General features: G+C 27.4%; 3 protein-coding genes across 3 annotated transcripts; 2 read left to right on the forward strand and 1 right to left on the reverse strand.

Annotated features, from left to right (window-relative positions):
* The first annotated feature begins 196 nt into the window (after positions 1 to 196).
* Positions 197 to 6,473, forward strand: Hel25E (ATP-dependent RNA helicase 25E). Its single transcript, XM_015324527.2, has 11 exons — positions 197 to 331; positions 1,036 to 1,253; positions 1,658 to 1,878; positions 2,195 to 2,378; positions 2,488 to 2,606; positions 4,568 to 4,699; positions 4,792 to 4,938; positions 5,024 to 5,161; positions 5,252 to 5,369; positions 5,493 to 5,544; positions 5,631 to 6,473. Exons 2-10 carry the CDS (start codon positions 1,052 to 1,054, stop codon positions 5,504 to 5,506), a joined length of 1,275 nt encoding a protein of 424 aa, XP_015180013.1. The 5' UTR covers positions 197 to 331; positions 1,036 to 1,051; the 3' UTR covers positions 5,507 to 5,544; positions 5,631 to 6,473.
* A 576-nt stretch (positions 6,474 to 7,049) lies between these two features.
* Positions 7,050 to 8,333, reverse strand: LOC107068299 (U6 snRNA-associated Sm-like protein LSm4). The gene is made up of 5 exons (XM_015324526.2): positions 8,181 to 8,333; positions 8,069 to 8,110; positions 7,887 to 7,985; positions 7,406 to 7,583; positions 7,050 to 7,323 (listed from the first exon to the last, which is right to left on the reverse strand). The coding sequence occupies exons 1-5, from the start codon at positions 8,181 to 8,183 to the stop codon at positions 7,226 to 7,228; spliced, it is 420 nt and encodes a 139-aa protein (XP_015180012.1). The 5' UTR covers positions 8,184 to 8,333; the 3' UTR covers positions 7,050 to 7,225.
* Positions 8,334 to 8,517: 184 nt separating this feature from the next.
* Positions 8,518 to 10,157, forward strand: LOC107068298 (GTPase Era, mitochondrial). The gene is made up of 3 exons (XM_015324524.2): positions 8,518 to 8,901; positions 9,101 to 9,535; positions 9,624 to 10,157. The coding sequence occupies exons 1-3, from the start codon at positions 8,671 to 8,673 to the stop codon at positions 9,981 to 9,983; spliced, it is 1,026 nt and encodes a 341-aa protein (XP_015180010.2). The 5' UTR covers positions 8,518 to 8,670; the 3' UTR covers positions 9,984 to 10,157.
* The last annotated feature ends 780 nt before the right edge of the window (positions 10,158 to 10,937 follow it).

A 10,937-nucleotide genomic window follows, 5' to 3' on the forward strand; every position in this document is an offset into this window, starting at 1 on the left:
CGTATGAAAATCCTATTTTTAAAATCAAAAGTATAAAAATAATTTCTAAAGAGAATAAATAATAATAAAAAATATATATATATCTGTAAGAAATATTATATTGATATAAAATTTCAAATACCAATTACAAATATATTTATTCAATTCTCAAATTTAATTGACGCTATTGTTCAGATTAATGCAATAAATTCTCAACAGAGTGCACTGATGATAGCGACACTAGCGCTCATATAAACAACGAGCAAACAATAAAAACCTTTCTACATGATTTGGTCTTCCTGCTTTCAGACATTGTAAAGTCGACGTTTGAACCGTTAACTCTAATTTCGAGGTAAGTTGCTTAAACGTAATCCAATTAATTTAAACAAATAAAAAGCAATCGCTATATAAATAAGATAAATTCATAAAATAAGATATTTGATTTTTTATTTAAAAGCAATCATTTATTTTATATAGTTCTATTATATGAAGAAAACTAGAGTCATAAATTCTACTGCAAGGCAAACGACGCCACAAAAGAACGCGTGCTAAAATAACCAGTCCATTTTTGTTTCATTTCATTTTATTTGACTTTATAAGTATAGAAAAACTTTCGTTTTCTTTTTTCTTTTTTTTTTTTTTTTATTAAAAGTGTACAATTAATTTATTTCTAACGCGATGGTTAGTTAATTTTTTTTCTTTAACTGAACAAAAATGTTTTATATTAACAAGATGGCGGTTGCCGTTACGTGTACAATTCCATTGAAAATCGTTAATACTATCACATGTATATATATATATATATATATATTCAATATTAAATATTTTTTTATTCATAATATTTTAAACATTTTAATATCATTAAATATACTTATTATATATATATATATATATATATATATATACATATATATGTAATGAATATTAAAGTAGCTTAAAATAAGTTTTGAAGAAAAGTTCAATTTTGAAGTATTTTATCTAAAGTTATAATCTCTAATATCTTCAATTATATTAATTATATCAATTAAGGTAAAATAATTTTACCATTATTTTTAGGTTTTAGTGTTCTAATATGGCTGATAATGATGATCTTTTGGATTATGAAGATGAGGAACAAACTGAACAAGTAGTTGATGGAAGTGGAGATGTTCCAGCAAAGAAAGAGGTTAAAGGCACATATGTGTCTATCCACAGCAGTGGTTTCAGAGATTTTCTTCTTAAACCAGAAATATTAAGAGCTATTGTTGATTGTGGATTTGAACATCCTTCTGAAGGTAATTAATAACATTTTACATGAATAACATTGCTTAAATGTTAATGGACGTTTTCTCTTATTAATAAGTCACCGGAAAATTCGTATTAATTTTTCAGAATATTTTAAAGGCAAAACTTTTATGTATCTATTATCATTATTAATATGTATCATTCAGTTAATTCATTTGTTTTAAACAATTCTGATATATTCAAACATGCGCCCAGTTGTTACCTATTGAAAATTGGCACAAACTTTTCGGAACATCAAAATACAATTTAATTATTTCACAATATAATGTGATGATATTTGATAGGGACAACAGATTAATGTAATGAATGATTTATCATATCTGAACCAATGTAAGATTTTTCTATTCATTATTATACGATTGAACACATTTGTAAACTATAAATGTTTTTACAGTACAACATGAATGTATCCCTCAAGCTGTACTCGGTATGGATATTCTATGTCAAGCAAAATCTGGTATGGGAAAAACTGCTGTATTTGTATTAGCCACTTTACAACAATTAGAATTAACGGAGAACCAAGTTTATGTCTTGGTAATGTGTCATACAAGAGAGCTTGCTTTTCAAATTAGCAAGGAATATGAGAGGTTCAGCAAATATATGCCCTATGTAAAGGTATGTTAGAAAATATTTTGTTAATTAATAATATTTAAAAAAAAAAAAAAAAAAAAAAAACTTTCATCTTTTGCCACTCATTTCATAAGAAATTGTGAATATTTAATTTCTAAATGAAGGATCTTCAAATGATGTAAAACACGTCTTAGTAATGATGATGACACTATTTCACCACTACCCACTACTGATGAAGATTCTTTGAAATTATTTATATTTTCTAACTTCATAAATAATCAACCTTAAATTATAAATTAATTTTTTTTTTTTTTTTTTTTTCATAGAATACAATAAAGTATCTTTAATTTTTAAAAAATAGGTAGCAGTTTTCTTTGGTGGATTACCAATTCAAAAAGATGAAGAAGTTTTGAAGAATACTTGCCCGCATATTGTAGTAGGCACTCCAGGTCGTATTCTTGCCCTTGTACGAAATAAGAAGTTAAACCTTAAACATTTGAAACACTTCATACTCGACGAATGTGACAAGATGTTGGAATTGTTAGGTACGTTAAAAAAAAAAAAAAAAAGAAACGTTTTATTATTAGTGCTTTTCTTGTTTTCATGCTTAATTTGTATGAATAATTTTTGTCTTGTTTCTAATTCTAATTCTAGATATGCGCAGAGATGTACAGGAGATATTCAGGAGCACACCACATGGTAAACAGGTCATGATGTTCAGCGCTACGCTATCCAAAGACATCCGCCCTGTCTGCAAGAAATTTATGCAAGATGTAATTACACCTTCCTCTTCACTTCGATCTTCAATTGCTTCTACTTCGTTGGCCTTATATTCACACCCAGGACAAAGATCAAACTGTGTTACAAATATCGTTGAAGGCGCACCCGCGGGTTAGGCTAGTTAAACATCAATCGGAAGAAATGATAATACAGAATTCAGTATTGAAAAAAAAGCCCCTCGATATAAATAATATCTCTTGACATCAAGAGATGTCAACACTCATAATCTACAATATGAGCGTAACAACTTCACGCTTCAATGTTCTGTTGTTTCCTGCTGAACAATGTCTACATATTTTAAAGGGTGGGGAACCCTTTTCGTACTTCCCTCTTAAGGTCGATCAAGACAGCTCAACAGCATTTAAAACAAAAAAAAGCCCGGTTTAGTTATGATGTCATTTAAAAATTCTTTAATCTTATATGCTACGCATTCAAATTATTGATCTATAAAATATTTGTTGTCTATAAAAAAAAAAAGTCGGAGAAAAACAAATAGGGAATAATAGGATGGGTGAAGGGAGAATACTCAGCATCATATAAGGGTGGATCGCTAGGGAGGGTGAAAGTTTCTTACAAATATTAGAGCCGCATTGAAAATAATTAAAAAAAAAACACACACACACAAAGTACATAAATAAAAATTGGGTGGGGGGCGAAGAAGACATCAAGACAACCTGAAGAGAGAAGAATGCAAGAAAGAAGATGCAAGAGGATTTGTGGGAATAATCGGGTTTAGTTAGGAATAACTAAAACAACTATTGCGTAGCATATGCTAATATATTCGCGGTCCATATAATAATCATTATAAAAAAAAAAAAAAAACTAAAAAAAAATAATAATTTGTCTTGTCTCGCGCGAAAGAGGGTGAAGTTCTGTACGCGTTTAATCTCATATTCTGGGGTTATATCGAAATACGATCGGATTGATAGGACTAACAAAACTACCTACAATGGAAGTGTGTCAATAATCATTGACCCTGATGGGAAGTCAGAGAAATCCTCTTATATCATGATTTATGAGCATACTCTTTATTTCACGACTGTGAACATAATAACTCCTTGTATATAAGTCGCGATGTTAGAAAATATCTGGAGGCTTTGGGCTTTATGATAACATAAACATGCTCACAATCAAATAATCAAAGCCAATTCTGGGCATCTTTTCAATGTACCAGAAATTTGGCAGAAGAGAGGTGTTTGGCATCGAGTGGCCAGTGGATGATTATGGCTGAGAACACATTCATGGGTGCGCCATCTTAGTTCTCTTGGGGTGACTGCTTGCTGAGTTTTCATTGTTGGCACTACCCAGAGGTGGAAGTCGCCGAACCGTATGTAACCACAATATGCATAATCTGAACAACGAAGTGTGCAGATCTCTTGGAACTAAAAAAAAAAAAAAAAAAAAAAAAAAAAAAAATGAAAGTCTTCATTAGGCTTTCATGTGCTGTGTCTTTTTTTCTAAATAATAATGATAGGAAGAAAACAAATTTCTTCATTGAGAGGGACAAAAAAAATTCCGCTTACACTTTCTATATGTATATCTATTCGTGCTTCATGGAATTTTGTTTTAAGAAAAACATTTGTCCGATTGTTCATTTTTAATATTTGATAAAACAGGTCTTTTTTGTTTCGTATTTCAAATACTACTCTAAATATGCATAGAAACAAATTGCGTTATCTTCTCTCTGTCTTTTATTATTTATTTTCTTTGTAAATTTTTTTGTCTTTGTTTTCGAAACACACAACGAACCTTATTATTATTATCATACTCTCCTTATATTATTTTATTTTAATTTTTTTTTTTTTTTAAATATAAAGGTATGAAATAATGAAAGAAACAATTTGATGATAATGTTAAAAAAAATTATTAATCGTTATAGAGTCTGAAATTGATTCAGGCATTTTAATCATTAAAATTAGATAAAATTAACTTACAAAATTAATTCTTTGCGCAGCCCATGGAAGTCTATGTTGATGACGAAGCCAAGCTAACGTTACACGGCCTCCAACAACATTACGTGAAACTTAAAGAAAACGAGAAAAACAAGAAGCTTTTCGAATTATTAGATGTACTTGAATTCAATCAGGTTTGTCTATACAAATAAAATACACTCTGTTTACGTGTACATTATTTTTGTTTATGTATAAAATTAATTAAATATGTTTAATTATTTTATAGGTTGTAATATTTGTTAAATCGGTTCAAAGATGTATGGCTCTGGCACAACTATTAACAGAGCAAAATTTTCCTGCTATTGGAATTCATAGAGGAATGACTCAAGAGGAACGTTTATCGAGATACCAACAATTTAAAGATTTTCAAAAAGTATGTTATTTCATTATATGTGATATGGAAAGATTATATATCGTAAGAAATATTCTTTTTTAATAAGAAAAATTATTCTCTTTAGCGAATTTTAGTAGCTACTAATTTATTTGGACGAGGGATGGATATTGAACGTGTTAATATCGTATTTAATTATGACATGCCTGAAGATTCTGATACGTACCTTCATAGAGTAGCACGAGCAGGACGTTTTGGTACAAAGGTAAAAATAATTACATTTAACATATAACGTATATGTATAAAAAATATATATAACTTTTCTTTTTTCTTTTTTCTTTTTTCTTTTTTATAGGGTCTTGCCATTACATTGGTAAGCGATGAAAATGATGCCAAAATATTAAATGATGTACAGGAAAGATTTGACGTAAATATCACAGAATTGCCAGATGAAATAGATCTTGCATCGTATAGTAAGTGTCATGAATATATTTACACATTTTTCTAGATATCATCATCATCCTCCCTATACATCGCAAACATAAAATGTATTATACTTACATATTATATTAATGTAAATTGTGTTAATATTACAGTTGAAGGACGATAAATTAGATCTCGGTGCAAATCAAGTTTAAGCTTAATTAGGTATGTCTCATTATCATCAAATAAGTTAGATATTTATTTTAAGAATGAAATCTTATAATGACGTATGATTATAATTTTCTATTTAGATTTCATATAGTAAAACTTCTTACTATTACTGTAGAATCAAGAACAAGTACTCAAATGAGTAGACTAAACAGGGATAAAAAGTATATACTTTTTGCAATGTATTTGAACCATTGTGACATTCAAGATTTATTTATAATACACAATTTATTTTTCTTGAAAAACCAAAAGTTTGATGATATAACTGCTAACTACACGTATGAGTAGTGTAGTTCTCATGATTGCACTATCATAAATGTTTCTTTGTTTTTTTCTTTTTTTTTTTAAATTACATAATAAAATATCGAGATGTTGGTAATAATAAATATCATCTATTAAATATTATGTATAGTAGCTATAATAATATACACGTAAATTTAATCACTCTAATAGATGTAAATGATACAAATAAATTTGTTTTCTTTTTTTTTAAAAAGGCTTCAGTTTTTTTTATTACATTAAACTTGCCTGTCAATTAACGAAGAAAACATATTTTAAACGTTTTCAAAGGATTTAAAAGATTATAATTAATAAATTTTATAAATATTTAAGCTTAATAATTATTACAATTTATAACCGTGTGTTGTTTGTTAGTACCATTAGTATATACAATTGTCAAATTGAGATTTATTCCCCAAAACAGAAAGAGTACAAATTAAATATGAGCCATTAATATTTGAAAGTGATATGAACCCGTTTATTCATGAATTAAGAAGAAGATATTTAAGAATTTGCATTTAATAATTTATTAGAAAAATTATTGTCAAACATGAATAAATTCTTGTAATATTTTTAAGACTCTATAAACTTATAAAATATTAATATGTAATAATAATGAATAAAATTATTAAAGAATGTAAAAAGTATTTTTTAGCTATTATAAAATTGTTAAAAACATGAACACATAATATTATAAACCTTTGAAGAATTGTGTTTTTTTTTTTTTTAAATATATTTTTTTATAATAATAAATAAAATAATAAAGTAATTATAATGCATATAGGTAGGTATATCATTTCATTGATGAATTTCAATAATTTTATTTCTCCTTTACAACTAACAAAAGAAAGGAATACTGTTAAACTTTCCTTTATCAATTCGATTCATTTTCATCGCTTGTGTAGACCGTATCTAAACTTCCAACAAATGTTATTTGTAATGTTTGTGCCATGTAGACAATCACGAGAAAATTAAGTATGAAAAATTGTAAAATTTAAGGTTTCTTTTATATATACGTATTTAATAATGTTTCATCATCTTTCCAAGCGCGGGGGGGATAGTCGTCAAAGTGGAAAGTGATTGTCTAACGAGTAAACGTTAGTTCCGATTTAAAGAGAATATTGCTCTTCTATTACGCTTATATTTTATATTTTGTCCATATTTGAATAGAATATTTAAATACAAAGAATGGTAAAAAATTTTTATGAATAAAACTTTTCAAATTTCTGATAATGAAGTTTAATCGCTTTGATTTGTAAACAAACAGCTCATATTGCATAAAAAGCATAAATATTAAGAATTAATAATATTAATAATATTAGGAAAAAAGGAAATAACAGTTTATATATTTTTGATTGGTTCAAATAAAAAGCAATTGTTAAAGGAAAAAAACTCATTATTATTTTATACGTGGTTTATTTTGAGCTTTACTTCCACCTTGATTACTACTTCCCCGACCCAATGGGGCAGAACCTCTACCACCACGTCCAAAAGTACCTAAAAAACCAATATATATTTGTTTAATATTATATTTATGAATGTAAATAATTAAATGTTCACGTAATAAGTCATATCATACCTCTATTGCCTCCTCTTCCTCTTTGATTTTGTCCTCTTCCTTTCATTTCCCCACGTCCCCTTGATTTCATTTGTACATCTTCTTTAACCATATCTATTACTTCATCTGGTATTCTGAGATATTTAATAGTACTACCACGAATATAACATTCTGGCATTCTCCAAAATTTGTCACCGTCCTATTATATACGTTTTACCATATACAAGATACAAGAAAATATTAGAAATGGATTTCTCACATATGCAAACAAAAAATAAAGTTATGTTAATATTGGTCAGAAAATGTTCTCTTTTTAAATTAGAGAACTATATACTTTCAAGTATGATCTTAATCCTCTATGGATCAGTGTAGTGTTACTTTGCATATATAAATTTATGTTTATTTATAACAAAGATTCGGCACCCCCTCCCCCGCCCATAGAGGGTTGGTTAATTTATTCTGTAAAAAAAAGTAATTGTTATTGAAAAATATTCATCCTTACCCTAGACGTACAAATGACTTCTCTAAGATTTATATTCATCCAATTATCACAACTAACTAAATGGCCGTTGTAAGTTTCTCCATTTTTTAATTCAACTAACTGTAAAATAATGATAATATTTAGTAATATGCATGCATCATTTTATAAGAAATTTGTTATTTCAAAAGATTATACAGTATTACCATAGGATGATTTTGTGCAGTTCTTAATAATGATAATGGTAACTGGAAATAAATTATTATTGAATTAGTTTAATATATGTATATAATAATTAATTAAACAATAACAATTTACCATGATTATATGACGATAAATATCACACTCTCGCCTTTTTATATTATTATTAGCGAGTAATATAATAATACTTTGTTGATCCCATGAGTGTTAAAATGATAGGTTATAACAAGAACAGGGCGAATACACAATAGAAATGTACACACAGATACAATAATTAAAAAAATATATATTAAAATATATAAATCATAAAATATGAAATTTAAAAATAATTTCCCATTGAAGATCTAATGTGTAATATATTTTACGTAAAAGTATATGAAATACATGGAAATATATGGAAATACATGGAAATACATGGAAATACATGGAAATACATAGAAATGAAGCCAAAATTAGATAGAACTAACTTCAAGTGACTAAATGGACTAAAGTTATCACAAGTTATAACAGATTTGTTGTTTATTAAAAGGAACGATATATTTATTTGTACTATTTTATTGGTATTTTGTTATTAATATTATTGTTTTTTAGAGTATGTGATACAATTATGTTATGCATTATTCAAAAACGTATAATACAAAAAACATACTGTTTAACACGACAGTTTACTTTAAGAGCTATTTTATATCAAGAAAACCAATCCGAAGAATATACATTAACACCTGAAACAAATTTTACATCTATACGAAGAGAAAATGCTTCATTTTTAAGAATTGCAATAATTGGTGCACCAAATGCTGGAAAAAGCACCCTTATAAATAGCCTTGTAGATAGATCTGTAAGTATTTGTAGTTATTGTTAACCCTTTGCGATCCAAATAATTCCAAGTGTTTTATTTTAATTGTTTTTAAGGATAACAATTTGGTTGGTTGGTTGATTAATTATTCTTACTATTAGATTGAAAATGGTATTGGAAATGTATTGTTTAAGTTGTAAAATATCTATATCATAGTTAATATTAAGAAATTATGTTACAGATATGTCCTACTTCGTCTAAAGTTCATACAACCCAAACGAAATGTGACGCAGTATATTCATCAGAAAATACTCAACTTGTTTTTGTTGATACTCCTGGTCTTGTAACAAAACATGAAAAAAATAGATATAAATTAAGTAACAGCTTTGAAGATGACCCAAAGGCCTCCGCTAATATAGCAGATATTATTGGAGTTGTACATGATGTATCGAACAGGTACACCAGAAATGTATTACATAGCAACGTTCTTAATTTATTGAAATCTCTACAATCAGAAATACCTACGATACTAATTATAAACAAAATTGATAAATTAAAAGATAAAACTAAATTATTGGAGATCATTAGAATCCTTACAAGTAAGACATATTGGCCAAATTTCTCTGATGTATTTTTAATATCTGCATTAAAGTCTGATGGTATAAATAATTTAAAAGTATGTATAATATATTTTTTTAATATTTATTCACAATTGTCTTATTATGCTTTTATTTATAATACTTCCTTTTTAATCCGTCTTGCAGGAGTATTTAATGTATTCTGCTAAATCTAAAAATTGGCAGTATAATGAAGAAACTTATACAGATCAATCAATGGAAACAATCATAAAACAAACAGTACGTGCTAAACTAATGGACTTTCTCCCTAATGAAATTCCTTACATGTCACATTTAACATTAGAACATTTGCAAAAATCTTCAGAAGGAGGAATAATTGCTTCTGTTATAGTAGAAAATTCTACTAAAAAAAAGAGTTCTATTATAATTGGTAAAAATGCAGAACGTATTAAACTTATTGCACAAACATGTGAGAAAGAACTACAATATGCATTGCGAGCACCTGTTAAATTAATACTATGTATTAAAACAAAAAAATTAACCTAACATTTATTTCTTCTATTATGTTTATTTTTATGATGTAAATTATTTGTACAAAAATTCTTTCAAGTATCTTTGTTTAAAACTATATATTAATATATGCGTATAGTAATATATACGTATACAATCATTATTTCATATATTTATTATATTATAAAATACAAATATAGTAGTAATTGATTTGCTTTTTGCTTTTTGCTTTTTGCTTTTTGCTTTTTGTTTTTTGTTTTTGGCTTCAGAATGAGGATACATGTATTACGTGTCGTAATAGAATAAAAACGATAGAGATACTTTTTTTAATAAATTGATTTAATTTTAAGCTAATGCAGTTAGATTTGTAAAAAGAAAAAATATAATTATTAAAATTGACATAGATGTGTTTATTAATGTTTTAAGGTTAGACGAGGTTATAGAAAAAGATCTGAAAAGAATTATGGTCATTGGTCAAATGCATCTAGTGACATTAGAAGGTGTTAATGGTAAGGGAAATATTGAAAGTGGTAATAACGGTGATAACAACATAAACAAATGATTTTATTTAACGCATTAACAGCCAGTGATCTAAGAGACATTTTAAGCACGGGACGGCGCTCAAGCGAGACTCGCCCTAGGGATCCTGTAGGAGGGATGCGCCATTCATATTCAGCTCATGCGCCATTGGCTGAAAATTTTGGGAGATCGCTTGAATTTATAATAATTTTTTCGTGTAACCTATTCTATTTTAATATAAATTTTTAATTATCATTAAATATAGTTTATTTTTTTGTTCTGTATTTGATGCAATTCATTATTTCATAATTATTTCAATGTTTGAATCATTCGCGCGCAAAATCTAGTTCCGGTCCCCCAGCAATGTACATGGCGCATCCCTCCTATAGGATCCCTAACTCGCCCTACTACAGCGCACTCTGAACTAAAACTTCATTTTTTCGGCATTTACCGGACATTTTTTATATACAG

This window comes from Polistes dominula, unplaced genomic scaffold (assembly GCF_049000335.1).
Source record: "Polistes dominula isolate Pdom_NZ unplaced genomic scaffold, Pdom_raw_medaka contig_29, whole genome shotgun sequence".
Lineage (NCBI taxonomy): Eukaryota > Metazoa > Arthropoda > Insecta > Hymenoptera > Vespidae > Polistes > Polistes dominula.